Source organism: Lactuca serriola, chromosome 8 (genome assembly GCF_051521515.1).
Source record: "Lactuca serriola cultivar US96UC23 chromosome 8, Lser_US96UC23_V15, whole genome shotgun sequence".
NCBI classification, from domain to species: domain Eukaryota; kingdom Viridiplantae; phylum Streptophyta; class Magnoliopsida; order Asterales; family Asteraceae; genus Lactuca; species Lactuca serriola.
Window position 1 is genome coordinate 5,904,686 of NC_136415.1, and position 15,612 is coordinate 5,920,297.

Consider the following 15,612-nt stretch of genomic DNA (forward strand, 5'->3'; position numbering starts at 1 on the left):
GGGAGTTGGAAAAGATGGTTGAACAACCTTCTTATAATATAAGACTAAAAGCTTATTTTTTATTTTTTATTTTTAATATTTTTTAGTAAAAGGTAATGGAAAAGAGAAGAAAAGAATAGGCAAAGGTTTAACATCCGTTGAACAAGTCTCAAGTTTGGTTACACCTTTTCTCCCAAATCGAATTCCTCACCCAAACCCTAAAATTCTTTACCTCTAAGCTTCCATATTCTCTAAATCTAGTCCAGTTTTTGTTATCAATTCTTAACGAAGGCGAGGCGAGCTTCTGTGTTGGAAGCACGCCGATCGCCACCATGTCGATAAAATCATCATCGCCGATCCTCCTCATCATCATCACCATCGCAATCGCCTTAACCGCGTCACCTATCTGTGTCCAATCCAAATCGGATTTCCTCCTATTGCCGTCAGATGACGCCGGATCCACCTCTCTCTGCCCTCGTTCCGTAAACTCCGAATCATGTCCTGTCAAGTGCTTTAGACCCGCTCCGGTTTGCGGCGTCAATAACGTTACGTACTGGTGCGGATGTTCCGAGGCAATTTGTGCCGGTGTACAGGTGGCGAAGCTAGGTTTTTGTGACTATGAAAATGAAGGCAGCGGGCCGGTGTCAGGTCAGGCGCTTCTCTTGGTTCATATCGTTTGGCTTATTTTACTCGGATTCTTCGTCTTGTTCGGCCTTCTCTGAGTTCTGATGATCGACATTGTTGTTTTCTTTTTTTAATTTCTTTTTACGGCTTTTCTGGTTGCATTTGTTGAAAGTTGAGGTCTGATTTTTTACATTCGTATTCATTAGTTTTACCATTCGTTGTATCTGTAGATAACAATTCATTTTAATGTCATGTATCATTCTATCATTCTATTAAAAGAACCCATTAGTTGTTCTTCAAGGATCAAGATATGCGAGGTTTTGTTGCATCTTTCATATTGTTCCTATCTCATGGAATGAAAGTTGCGTATCCATTGTATTACACGGTTGATTCCATTCACATGGTAAAACTTGAAACTGCAGTCCTTGATTAAGTTTAATTTCTTAACAAAGTTTCAGCAAGCTCTCAAACTTGACTACAAATTACATTGAAGAAGACAATGAGACTCCCTAAGTTATGACACACTTCAAATTCCCAAAAATCACTTTCGTCATTCGTTAATTTACTTGATTCAGTTCTTAAATTCATTTCAGATTTCTAGAAATGGTAACAACTCGCAAAGTGAAAAATGAACGGACATGACATGGAATGTGGTAAATGATGTATGAAATTGCTTCTAATCCTAGCTAATCTGGCGACCATGTTACATGTGAAGATGAACTGGACATAAGATTCTGTTTTTGTTTTTCCTCCATAAGGCTGTCACGAATTTCACAGCTAAATAGTTGCTACTAGATATTTGATGGATCATTTGAGTTCACTTTCCATGATTAATATTTCCACCCTATATGTATATGGATTATACAGAATTTAATCAATGAAAATTACAATTTTAGGCAGCTTGGCCTCATGCAACTTGAGCTGCTGGCTAACTTGGTGAGTTAAGTTGCATCTATCCAGTGCAATGCAGACATAATTCAGTTAGATGAACACCAACCAATAACAAATAAGAAAAAAAAGGATAAATTATTCAAAAAACTTGCTACAAATGGTATATGTTGAGTAGTAGTGCATCAGTCTATTCGGATTCCATTAATTTCACGCATCAACAATCTAGAGTTCCCAACAACACGTTTACTTTCTTCAACAATATAACTACATAACTCGTGCTTAGGCTCTGGGCATAAGCTTTTCAACTCAATCAAAGGATCTTTCACCACATAATTACTATAAATCTCTCTAGCAGGCTCGACATGACCCCACCAAAAATCCGATAATGCCATCTGTAACACATTCCAATATTCTAAATCTCTATCTATCCTAATTAAACTACTCCCTTTTGGAGTCCACACATAAAAATCCATCCAATCACGGTCCAAAATCTCCATCAATCCTTGAGCTTGTGGAATATAATTGTATGGAACTTGTGACCATGGGAAACCTTTTCTCATATTACCCTTATAAAATGGGCATTTTATTTCTAACACCCCACGGCAAGGCAACCCATAAACCATCTTGTCGATTACCCCATCAGGAGATGCTGCAAGCCAATTCCAATTCCGATTCTGATCCCCACCGGAGTTCAAATTCCGGCTAACTTGGAAATCAGGAAAGAAAACGGAATTGGAATTCCCGGTTATATTTTTGTACCTTTCAAGTGCTTCATTTTCTTTGATGTTTTTCCAACAAGTGGAGAGGTTTCCTGTGAAGGGTTCAACAGCACCTATCTTTTCTAGCCAGAGCTGGACTCTTCTGTTGGGCCAAAAGCCGATAGCTTGTGCAAAAGTACTTGCTGTTAGCTTATACTTTCTTTCTTCTTGCCAGTTTTTGAACCTGTGTTTAAGACTAGTGGATTCAAGAATAAGATGACTTGAGGTACATAAAGATTTGTTGGCAATTCGATATTGATTTCGTGCTGTGCGATGCAAGTGTAAAACAGCCACGATGTGAGCAACCGTGACAATGAATTCGAGACTTCGAGATTGGAGATGTGACTCATGAAATCCGAAATGCTTGCTGCTGTTGCCTGAGTTAGAGTTATGAAACCCCAAGTTCAATTTTCATATCAAAACCACGTCTAGAAACAGTTCCATAAATAAAAAATTGTTCATCGGGGACTTTCATCAAACAGGTAGCATGCATATATAATATTAACTCATTTCGAGCAAGAACAAGAAGTGTTTTTACGTACCTCGTTAATGGTAGTACAAAACGAAAATTGGCTGGAAGAAAACGTTGTTTCCGCCTGATTCTCTTCGCGTATTTAGTGAGTGGGTCGTATATATGGCGAGAGAATAAAAAACTGGCCTGACGGACGAAGCAGCCGATTCTAGCGATTTAGCGTTGTATATGGAGTAGACGGAGTAGAGAACAGTAGAGCGACACCGGAGAATAGCTGAGGGCCGTGAGGCGCCGGAGAGCAGAAGAGGTCGAGCACAGAAAATGCACGGACGAGCGGACGGTGACAGAGATGAATCTAATTTAGGGTTGTGTTATTAACAATTTTAGTCCTCTTATTAGATTTTGACAAAATTGTAAGAATGGTCCCTATGTGTTAAGTCGAAAATTGACATTTTGGGCCAATCAGGTTTTGATTAGTACAAATGGTCCAAAAGTTTTCATTTTGTTGTTAATTTGGTCCATTTTGCTTTAATTTTTTATAAAATAACGATTGTGCCCTCTGTATTTTCTTTTTTTCATTTTTGTATTACAAAAATAAAAGAAGAAAAGAAAAAATAAAAGAAAAATACCCTTTCTCTCTCATTCTCTCTCTCTCTCTCTCTCTCTCACACACACACACACACTCTCTCTCTCTCTCTCTCTCTCTCTCTCTCGTTTCTTGCTAACTACTAACAAAAGAAGAAGAAATTGGCGATTGTCGCCGGACTAGGTTGTCCCTCCGCCTCCTCCGGTCAGGTAGCATTGCCCCAAACACCAGCTTCGATCGTTGATGCCCTCCCTTTGAACCTCGACAGCCTACAACGAGAGAAAGGAGATCGAGATCTGAAGTTAGGGTTTCTTGACAGCTAGGGTTTTCAGATGGGTGTTTCGCTACTGAAAATCGAGGCGGAGACACCTGCGATGTACTACTCAACGAAGCTAGGGTTGTTTAAACCCATGACAAGACCCTTAACAAAACCGGATTTATGACGAACACTACCCAGGTATGGTTTCAAACACCACCTCAGATCTATGTGAGAGAAGAAGAAGAAGAAGAAGAAGAAGAAGAAGAAATGATGTTTTAGATCTCTGTGTGTGTGAGAGAGAGAGAGAGTCGATTTTTGGGTTTTATGTGTATGTGTTTAATCTATGTGTGTGTGTGTTTATGTTGAATCTGTTGAAACATCGATGGATGTTTGTGTTGATTTGTTTTTATTTTCTTTAGATTTCATGTGTTTGTATGTTCATCTGATTTTGTGTGTGTTTGTTCATCTGTGGGTGGTGGCGAACGGTGGTGGTGGTGGCGGGCGGTGGTCGAATGGTGGTAATGGTAGATGCTCTTGAGAAAGAAGAAGAAGAAGAAGTGTCTCGGATAAATAACATGAAATAGAAAGAGAGAAATGAGAGAGAGAGAGAGAGAGAAATGATATTTTTTTTCTTCTTTTATTTTTCTAATAAAAAATGAAAAAAGAAAATAAAAAGGCAAAATCATCATTTATAAAAAAAAAAATTAAAGCAGAATGGACCAAACTAGCAACAAAATGGAAACTTTTTGACCATTTGTGCTAGTCACAACCTGTTTGGTCCAAAGTGACAATTTTCGACATACCATGGGGACCATTCTTGCAATTTTGTCTTAGATTTTCTCCAATAAGTAACATAACAAAAAAAATAACAAAAATAGTGAACTTTTTTTTATTCAACTCCAACCAACCTTTAAAATGATAAATGATGTTTTTTTAGAGGTCTTTATATTTTACCTTCATATTTAGTGTTAAAAAAAAAGTAACACAAAAATGATTTTAAATTTAAAGGTTGGTTGAGGATACTTAGGCCTCCAAAACACAAAAGTGATGATAAATAGAGAATGTTTGGAGTTTGTTAGCTTCAAAAAAAGGCAAGATTTTTTCTAAAAGTTGACGAACTCCAAAGAATACAAGTCGAGGCTAAATTAAAAATCTATTAAATGCAATGTTTTAAAAACCAGGTTTTTAGTTTAATTGGTATGGTGATCGGTTTAACTGGTTTGACCGCCAGGTGAACCAATTTCTATAATATTTATCCTTTTTCCTTTTTTCCTATTCATGCATACATATATAAATCATAAATTTGATGTTTACAAGTTCATATATATATATATATATATATATATATATATATATATATATATATATATATATATATATATATAATAAATTGTAGATCAATCCAAATACATTAAAATAACAAATAATTATAAATTTTAATGTTTTACATCAATCCATATACGTTAAAAAGAAAATAAACTATAATACTAAAATAAAATATAGTTTTAGATGAATACTAATACATCAAAAAACTTTGTGACATTTACCATATGTTTTTATTTAGAGAAAGCTAGATAGATTTGAAAAAAAAAATCACTAAATTTTATTATGTAAATGATTATTTTCTCTATGTTTTTATTTGTTTAACTGGTTCAACCGGTTTATTTTGATCGGTTCAACCAGGTTTTTCTAAAAACCGACCGGTTCAATCTGTTTCAGAAATCAATGTAAAATCGGTGATAGTTGAACCGCTCATTCCCTCAGTTCCCGATCCAACCGGTTCGATCAACTGGTTGAACCGGTTTTTATAACATTGATTAAATGTCACTTTGTAATTTTCAAGATTTATTAAAGTCGTTATAATTTTTTAAATGTTTTTTTAACGATCCCCTAAACCCGTAAACAGTAATGATGACAATTGGGTAGGGTTGGCAGGTGAGGGTACATCAACCCAACCCAACTTATATATGCAGTCAAGTTGGCGGGTCACGAGTTCGCGGGTTGAAAACATCAACCCTAACCCGACCCACATAATACGTTTAATTATATAAGTTTGCGGGTTTACATGTCAATTTTAGGTTGGTGGGCCAGTTTCAGGTTAGAGGGTCAATGGGCCAGCTACCACCCCTAGTAAACACATTCAGTTGTAAAACAAAATTATGTTTTTATAAAATAAATGATTTTTAACAGACAACAATGAACAAATAAAAAACATTTTAAAGTTCTAAAAATGTTTCAAGAACCCGCAACTCAATTATGTAAGTGGATCAGAAATCATAAACAAGTGAATCCAAGGCCACACGTGAATATGAATACTAAATGGAACCCAAATCAATAGCGTTGTGTTATGTCCCTAAAGTGTAAGTGTTCGTGAGCCATGTTACATGAAACACATATTAAATTAATATATTAGAGAACAAAGCCTTAGTAAAATAGATTTGGTTAAATTATAAATAATAATATGTAAATAATGTGAAAAGAATATATTTGTTTGTTAAGTACATAAAAAGCATGCACAAGAACATAATCCCCTATCCTAATAAAAGAGTACCTCTAATGCCACGTGACATCTCCTCAATCCTTCTCAGGTTTTTCTCCCGCCTAGAATTTTATAAGTGAAGTTCCGATTTTCCCTTCTTCCTTACGCGTGAAATTCGTTCTTTTGCTTAACAGTCACAATTTCTTCTTATCAATCCCTTTAAACGTGGAGGTAAATTGGATTTAAATCATGCGTTATCTTTCTCTTCAGTAACCAAAAACTCTTGAAATCGTGGAGCAAATCATCTCCAAAATTGAATGATAAGAGAATATATTTTCTCAGTCATCACCACCACACCATTACTGCTTTATCACGATTGCTACTACACCGTTTTCACCACCGCCTCCATTCTTTTTCAGCACCAACGTTTACCTAGAGATGACACGTTTGCTCGAAAAATATTTAATCAACCAGAGGAATCGATGTTCAAGGTTAATATTGATGCCCGCTATGTGTTTGATGATATGTTTATTACAGTTTCACCATGTTTTTCTTTTACTATGTTGTTTGATTTCTTGATCATTGTTGTTCATTTGCATCTCAGGCTAACATAAAGTAGAAGAAACGGCACCAGGTACCATATGACAACTTGGATGATTTTATCCCTTTGCGAAAGGTATCATCAATTCATTCTTCTTAAACAATCCTTTGTAAGGTTTTATCTTTTCACAACACTTTCATTTAAATCAAATATAAATCCCCTTTTTGTGCCTTGTCTTTTGTAGTATCCTAAGCTATAACGATACTCTTGCAACATGCCAAGTATGTAACTGTCTTTTTTTTAATAATTCTTTCTTATTTTCATTACTTACATTATTAGACAACAAATACATTTTAATCTAAAATACTTTTGTAATATCTTATAGTCCGAGCTAGAAGCTGCAAAGTTAGAAGTTCAGAAGTGGTTTGCTTCATGTTGCTCAAATGCAGGTAACTTAATGTAGTTATCTAAATCAAAATGTCATTTTAATGTAGTTGGCTTGCTTCATGTTTCTCAAATTTTCTGTTTTTGTATAAAAATCAATTGTTATGTTGCGAGGAACCCTTGGCGTCTCTACCTGCTCATCCACGAGGCATGCTTGAATCTGATGTGGAACCCCTTTATATCAAGTTTTGCTGCTACTCACCATTAGATCAAATTGAGAGTGCATCTACACCCTATTTACAATTTTCTGTTATGAATTGGTTCAAAAAATGGTAACCAATACCCCCTATTTTGTCATTTAATTATTTGGGTGTAGTGTATGTTTGTTTGAAATGTGACTGATTTGCAAGATCGACTTGATAAATTTATGTCGAAATCATAAGGGGTTTAAAATGAAATAGCTTTAGTCCTTTACATACAAGATACTGAGAAAGTAGAGATAACGACATTCTTTATAGTCTAAACTTTTGATTATTAATGTGACTGCTTACATTTTCAGGATATTTTTTGCTTGGAGTGTTGGCCTCTCATGACGATTTCCTTTAAGGTCCTTGATACTTTTCTTAGAGGTAACGATGTTTACCTATTGTTTAGAACTTGAAACCATTTGTATTACATGATATAATGATTGATTTCCATACCTTAATTATACATGATATATAGGTTAATTAACTAAAATTGGAATGATATATGTTTCATTGCTATTTGTTGTATTACTAATGTCACACTTTGATATATAGGTCAACTTAAATTTGAAAATATGAAAGATAATTTTATAAAAGGCAGTAGATATTCGAATTTTTATCCCATGACTACTTTCACAATTTTTGTTTATAACGAGCTTCTTGAAAATTCAAAAAACAAGGGTAGAATTACTTGGTTTACAAATTTCAAAAAATCAATACTTTTATTATTTTATCTTATCAGGACAAAACTTAAAACGTTGCTCCAGTCAACTTCAAAGCAATTGTTGTAATCTCAATGAGTGGTCCATTCATTTTATTTCAAGTAGTAAAAGTCTCTTCTTTTACTTTGTTTTTATAATCACGTTGCGAACACTTTCAAATGTGTCAGAATTCTTAAATTCATACAAATATTAGATTTTTATTCTTATTTTAAATAAAATGAATCTTTATTTTGTGTTTTATGTATTGCCAAGATATAGCTTAGGAAATACGGTGTCTTTTATCCCTTGTGACTTGGAGAATGAAAAATATGTTCGGTAATAGTGATGAAACGAGCCTTGTACATGGTGGTTTTGGTTCCAGTTATGAGATTAAGTTTTCTTTTATAGTTCTCGATGGAGATTCAAATGGTAATACGTACCTATATGTATCAACTTATGTTTTACTTGGTGACTTTGGATGTAATTACTTAAGCAATACGCTTTCATTTCACCAGATGTGCAACCAATATGATTATTTAAAGATTACATATTTATATCATTTTACTATGACTAAATTGTTGTTGATATTGGGTATATAGGTTAATATTACTAATTGTTTTGTGGTATTTGAGGAGATGTTATAATTTGTTTTAAAATCTTTTTTTTGTCTTGGATTAGGTTTCCACGGGTTTCATTTTACAAAATCATGATTTTATACCGATGAAATCCAACGGAATTTAAAATTTATTTCAGTCATATTGTATTCAGATTTATATTGCATTTTATAAAATCATGATTTTATCATATATCTACACGTATAGAATGTAGATCGGATATTTATATATTAATTTTAACTACTCAGTATAAACTTACCGACAAAAATTTTATTTTATTTTTGCAAATTTTTTATTAGTTATAACAGTTTAAAATTATCAATAGTGTTTTATTTATCAACCGTGGTTTCCACGGGTTTAAACCTAGTCAACAATATAATATCATACTATCAAACTTTTGACTCTATCAATTGAAATTACATGTTTTCGATTATGTCTCAAATTGGTTTTGGGGAGAAATTAATATTTTGGATTAGGGGTTGCCTCACCTCCTCTAGAGCCTCGGTTCTTATCAATGGGTCGTTGACAAAATAATTTCCGATTACCAAAGGCATCAGACAAGGCGACCCGTTGTGACAACCGTCAAAATCTGAGACAGTTCTAGATTTAAATAAACTTAGTTGCACATGTAGGCATGACACATACTAGACGTTGTAACTAGAAGCTAAGTTATAACATATTAGAAACTTGAAAACAAGTAGAATCGAAGGATAGTGTACTTAGATTTCACATTGGTATGTGAATTCTACAACTACTTAACTGTAGTGACTATCTATATTCGGGTCATTCTTTGACTCGAACATCTTTGCATGAATCATGTAGACACTTCATGCACTTGACCTAGAAGTAAAAATTAGGTCCAAGTATCATAGGAACTTAAGTCAAAGTTGAAACTATGACTAGTATACTTAATTTTTCAATTTCGCTTGGTATTGAATTTTCTGAAAAGCTGAAATTCATAGCTAAACCTGTCAACAATAAAACTACATCATAAATGTAAAAGTATTAAAAAAGAGTTAAACTTTAATGTTATACAACACTATATCTAATGAAGTAACATATGACATCATATTAGAATACCTATAATATCAACTTATGAAACATCAGATTATTAAACTTTTCTTCAATATCCAACTAATCAGCAAAGTAGCAATAACATCTAAGATTATATTATAGTTCAGACACCTGTAACATCTTAGAAAAATATAAAATTCATATCTAAACCTATATCATAAAATCTAAAGAAATCGTAAACAATTAGACTTCAATGTTATAAAACACTATATCATATACTATGTAACGCACGTAGATCTGGGCTAGTCGATTTAGAGATAATACAAAATATTATTTAGAATAAATAATCTTAAACAAGTTGTAGAATATGTCTCAAGGGTTCCGACATATAAAGAACGTTAAAATCCGAGTTATAACGAAGAAGTTATGACCCATCGAAGTTTTACGGCAAAACCGGCACGGCACCGGGAGACGTAAATAGTGAATTTACGATGGAGGACTTTTTAGCCTTATAAATATAAACTAAAGTTGTAGTATACGTTAAACCGAGAACATACATAAAAAGAACGTCCAAATCTGACTTCGTATGAGGAAGTTATGATTTTTCTAAGATTTGGCTTGACAGTGCACAGTCCGAATCTCGAATTTTAGATCGAGCGGTTTTTGTCCTACGCGACCTAAATGAGAATTGAAGATCTCATTAATAGGAACTCAACGGTAAAAAGACAGACGGAAACAGAGTCCGTATGTAGAAGTTATGAATTTTACGTGGACATTTAACAGTATAATCTCCTCGTACTGTTAAATTTAAGATTGGTCAATAATTAGCCGATGGAGTCAAAATGAAAGTTGTAGATCTTATTTTTACCTACGCGTGGATATAAAGAACGTCAAAAACGGAGGTCGTATGTGAAAGTTATGGATTTTAGAAGTCGGAAGTGTGTTGTGCGAAAATGGGTGATATGGCACAATCTTGGTCATTGCTTTCTCCCCAAGTCTTGCCACTAGATGGTGATATGTGGCACCAAGTTCAGCCATTTTTCACCCTATAAATAGAACCTCTCCCACCCTTATTTTCTTCACACATTTCCCATTCTTTCTTCTCTTTACTCTCTCTCTAGAACCTCTCTCTAGCTCCGAAACCCCCCGAAAAGCCTAGGGAACCTCCCTAGCACGAGGCGGAAGCCCCGGAGTGCTCGACAGCTCTGAGAAGAAGAGCTTTTCGGCTCGGGAACGTTGCTCCAAGTAAATCCCGGTTTTCTATAAAATCCGCTGTAAGTGAGCTACGCCTACGCTATTTTTAATATATCGTTTATTTAATTATAGTAACGTTATTAGGAACTTATAATAAGTACTAGGGCTATTATTATGAGCTAAATAAGTATTGTTTAACGCTTATATAATAGTAATAATAGCTAGACTATTAATTAGTCTCGGCGAATAATAGACTAAACTCTAGTGATAATAATATTAGGTTTCGTTGAAGGAAATTGTTTTTAAGAAGCGAAGCGTTGTCTGAGTTCGGATTCACCACTTTTTCAAGTGAGTGCATGGTCTCTTTCATCTTTACACATAGATATGAAGTATTTTATATAAATTACGTGCTATGTGTGCATATTATCTGAATACTTGTTGTTTATGATGGATGAATGATTTTATACATGTTTTAAATGATTTAAATATATATTTATTTTATATCTACAAATATGTTCGGATAAAACATGGGTAGATGAAATAGTTAGTGTGTGATGAAATAAAATGATGAGAGATAGGTGATGATAGGAAGGTGGTGATAATTAGGTGATGGATAGGTGATGATGAATCGGTGATGTAGGATGAAAGATACTATAACCTTGTCCGACAATTTGGAGATGTAGTCATCTACTAGAGTATATGGCGACCACAAACTATTCTAGACAATCCGTGGAAACACCAGAAGACTTATAACCTGTAGGTGATGAAATTATGAGTCCATGTGATGTTGTGACTGTATATTCATGTGATGACACTCTAACCCTTACTATGAATTACGAGTTCAGGCAACGTTGTAACTACGTATTCATGCCTTAGGAACGAGCATATAAGGAAATGTGAGGTAAAAAGATGAGAGATAAATATGATATAGGAGATGACCCTTAAGATAATTCTTTAAGGAATATTAAAGAAGATAACGGGGATGAGTAATCGGGTTGATTGTTTGATGTTTAAATATAATAATTATATTATTGTGGGTTGAAAACCCTATGTACTCACCAGGTTTCCCAACCCGACCCACTCCAGCTTATTTGTATCACAGGTGTCGATACGAAGCTACTTTGCATTGAGAGATTTTAAAGAGATGTAGATCACTAGTGTAAATAAATGTAAGTTCTGTTTATGCTTATGTTTCTATATTGACGATGACATCCCAAATGTTTTAAATGAATAAAAATACATATCTTCGAAAATGCTTTGATAACGTATTTATCATGTGTAACGACCCGTCTCCGGTATGATAATTCCTTGGTTTTTATTTTGAAGTTTTATAGGAGGGACTCAGCGAGTTCATAGCCTGACTCGCCGAGTAGGGTCGGGATGTCGAGCACGTGTAGCTGGCAACTCGGCGAGTCCATATTCTGGACTCGGCGAGTCTGTCCGTCTGGGAGAAACCCTAAATCCCCGGGTTGCCCACTATTTAAGCCACCTTATAGCCCCCAATCTCGCCTCCTTCACCCTCATAAGCTGTGAGAAAACCCTAATTCGTTCTTGAGTGATTCTAAGTGATTTTGTGTGCTAATTGTGAAGGCTTGAAGAAGGAGAAGAAGAAAGGAGCAAGGAGAAGGATTGTAGAGCAGAGATTCAAGGGAAAGCAAGAGCTCTTTGAGGTATTCTTCAGATTTCCTTCCCTTTTATGCTTTAAGACCCTTTCTAGATCTTGTTTATGCTTTTCTAAAGCCTTATGTTGATATGGAAGCTCTCTTATGCCGAGATAACCTTAGATCTGTTCATTTAGGAGTTGTAGAGCCCAGATCTATTGCCTTTATGGAGCTATTTTGCATATTAACCCTAGATCTACCCCTTTTAAGCATCTTTTAGCCTTTATTCCCTTGTTCATGCGTTTGTACACGTAAAGTTGGAAACTTTACGTGGTAAATCAGCTTATTGGACTCAGATCTATCATTTGTATGTTTTGGATTCGAGCAGAATCGAGTGTAGAATAGTTGCATGGCGGTGACTCGGCGAGTCGGAGGAACGACTCGGCGAGTCAAGTCGCGAGTCCCCGATTTCTTCCTTTTTCGCGGTGTCGAGTGGGACCAGTGAGTAGTGGAGTGGACTCAGCGAGTTTGAGGGTAGACTCAGTAATGGAGGGACTCGGCGAGTTGTTCATACAACTCGACGAGTCCAAGGCAATCTTCTTAAGCTCAAGAACAACTTGTCGAGTTGTTCATATGACTCGGCGAGTCGGATGAAGATTGTCTGAGTTCTTGGATCGAATGAGTACTCGTCGAGTCGATGCCATACTCGACGAGTAGCAGCAAGTAGGGTCGAGGAGTGAGAACAGGGACTCGGCGAGTTGGCGGCCCAACTCGGCGAGTCAGGTCAACTGTGGGTTGACTTTGACCGAGAGTTGACCTTGACCAAGGGTAAAAGAGTCATTTTACCCAGTGCAGTGTTTAGTATTTGATTGAGTGTGTTTATGGACTTGTAGCCGGGGAGATACCGGAGCAGCAGCAGTTAGCTTCCAGAGCCATACACTCAGCATCCAGTTCACGAGGTGAGTTTCCTTTCAGTAGGAGCGGATCTACGGCCACAATGCCGGCCCGTTTATTTATCAGTAGTTCCAGACCTTGGTCTGATGCAGTAGTTAGAGTGCTTGATGTCTTTGTGATACAAGCATGTTTGTGTTATGTGTTCCGGACTCTGTTCCGATGCGGTATGCAGTTTATGTGTTTATAATAGTTGTTATGTTTTATGCTATGCCATGATCAGTCAGATCCGGACTTCGGTCCGATGCAGTCAGTTTCGGACATCGGTCCGATGAAGTTAGTTCCGGACTTCGGTCCGATGCAGTCGGTTCCGGACTTCGGTCCGATGCAGTTAGTTCCGGACTCTGGTCCGATGCAGGGGACAAGGTCCCAGTCAGTTCCGGACCTCGGTCCGATGCAGTGGGCAAGGCCCAGTATGTGTTTTATATATGTATTGTTTGGTATGTGGTAGTTTGGGGAGCTCACTAAGCTTCGTGCTTACAGTTCAGTTTTGGTTTCGGGTACTTCCGCTAGCAGAGGGAAGAGCTCGGGATGATGGCATCGCACACACCACAACTTCAGCTTTTATCCTGGGAGTTGATTTATTTCTTGATTTTTATATGGCATGGATATGATACAGTTTTCCACACAGTGTTTATTATTATTATGAGATACATCATGTATGGTTTTACGAAATGACACTCAGATTATGGTTTTTGGATATGTTGAAAAACGAAATTTTTGGGTCGTATTTTTGGGTCGTTTCAAGTTGGTATCAGAGCCCTGGTTTGAGGGATTCGGATACACTTCCGGGTGTATCTGGACTCAAACTAAGGGGAAATAAAAAGATTTAAAAAAAAAAAAGTTTTCTAAAAGGATTTTGAAAGCACTTAGAAAGAAAGAAATTTCTTTAAACAAGATAAGGGTGTGGTGCATGCGATCAGCCGAGCTCAAGTAAGTACTCCCAAATTACCAATACAAGTTTTATTATTATGATTAATTGTTCTAGTTTCAGTAGAACAACATGCTAGTATAGGACTAAGGATCTAGGAGGATGCCTTACGTGCCTGTTTTATGTGTTACAGCTTTATGAGTATTGCATGATGGTATTGAGTAGACAGCAGTAGGATAGCCTGTTTAGGTTATGCCTGATAGTGTGAGCTTAGCATTGTATGCTAGTACAATTTCTCGTTTTGAGAATAGTGTTGCCTGAGTATGTTTCCTTTATCCGAATGCTGCTTGCTTCGTGCTTTGTGGGAGTTCTGGGTGATGGAAGTTAGCCATTAGGTGAACACGTCACACCACATGTGATCAGGGTTGAATAATCCCAGAGTGCTGGAACTGGCCCTATTGCGCAACTCTTGTTTGAGTCCAACCGTTATAGGGACGGGTCTTTTACTTGAAGGATTATCTGATCTTCGTCACATGTGATGGTGTTCAGGTGATGGTTAATTAGCATTATAAGGAGACCTTCTGCAGCTGAGGACTAGTTGAGTTGAGTCTGAGGTTTCCCTAGGGCAAGTCTAGGATGAGAGTAGCAGAGATCAGTAGTAGTAGAAGTGACTTGGTGGAGTCAAGGCAGTTCTTGAAGAAAGTACGGATAGATGTGGAAGGTAGTATGGGCCCGTACTACTGAAAGCAGGGGATCCGTACTCGAATCAAGAAAGGCTGAGACAAGACCAGGAAGCTAGTTGTAGTATCAATGATCCCTTGAGATATTTCCGTTTTCTGATGTAGTTGTGATGTGTTTCAGAATGGTGGTTTTGCGTTCGAGACCAGCAGCCGGCAGCGGAGGTGCCGGGGAGGGATCAGGTTCAGGCTCGGGGGATGAGCGCATGGATGAGCAGACCCGAGAGTTTCTTTCTTCGGAGATTACGCGCATCATTATAGAGCAGACTCCTGTGATCTTCGGTTCGATCAAGGAGGGGATTCTAGAGCTGATGGATGAGAGATTGGGTACCTTTCGTGCCGAGGTGGCGGCCATGATGGGGCCGCGCACCCTTACTTTCAGGGAGTTCAGGGCATGTGGAGCTCCGGACTATCATGGGGCGCGAGACCCCATAGCGAGCACCAGATGGTTGGCGGATGTGGCCAACGCTTTCCGTACTAGCAGATGTCCCGAGGGGGACAAGGTCAGATTGGCGTCCTGTCTTCTGAAGGACAGGGCACGGGATTGGTGGGAGGAGGTCGGACATGCCATTGGGGATGATGCAGCATTGGACGCCATGACCTGGGCTGATTTCTCTACCAGGTTCAGGGCGGAGTTTGCACCGGTCATTGAGGTGCAACAGCTAGCTAGGGAGTTTCAGGACCTCACCCAGACTACAGAGACAGTGGCGG

At 37.0% G+C, this 15,612-nt stretch overlaps 2 protein-coding genes and 1 long non-coding RNA gene across 4 annotated transcripts; 2 read left to right on the forward strand and 1 right to left on the reverse strand.

The window, feature by feature from the left end:
• The first annotated feature begins 311 nt into the window (after positions 1-311).
• On the forward strand, positions 312-701 carry LOC145066603 (uncharacterized). Its single transcript, XM_079013898.1, has one exon. It carries the CDS (start codon positions 312-314, stop codon positions 699-701), a length of 390 nt encoding a protein of 129 aa, XP_078870024.1.
• Positions 702-1,603: 902 nt separating this feature from the next.
• On the reverse strand, positions 1,604-2,940 carry LOC145066604 (Restriction endonuclease, type II-like superfamily protein; the record flags this gene model as incomplete). Its single annotated transcript, XM_079013899.1, has 2 exons — positions 1,604-2,448; positions 2,795-2,940. Coding segments are annotated over 2 exons (918 nt in total), but the record flags the coding sequence as incomplete, so codon positions are not given.
• A 3,200-nt stretch (positions 2,941-6,140) lies between these two features.
• LOC145069900 (uncharacterized) lies at positions 6,141-7,645 on the forward strand. Of its 2 annotated transcripts, XR_013689718.1 has the most exons (7): positions 6,141-6,279; positions 6,468-6,539; positions 6,653-6,724; positions 6,834-6,870; positions 6,975-7,038; positions 7,148-7,305; positions 7,533-7,645. It is a non-coding gene; the product is annotated as an uncharacterized LOC145069900 (long non-coding RNA). The 2 variants fall into 2 exon arrangements; XR_013689717.1 differs by having other exon boundaries at positions 6,141-6,539.
• The last annotated feature ends 7,967 nt before the right edge of the window (positions 7,646-15,612 follow it).

Bases quoted from the DNA above. Each gene is read 5' to 3' on its own strand.
- LOC145066603 (XM_079013898.1), top strand. From the start codon at position 312: ATGTCGATAAAATCATCATCGCCGATCCTCCTCATCATCATCACCATC.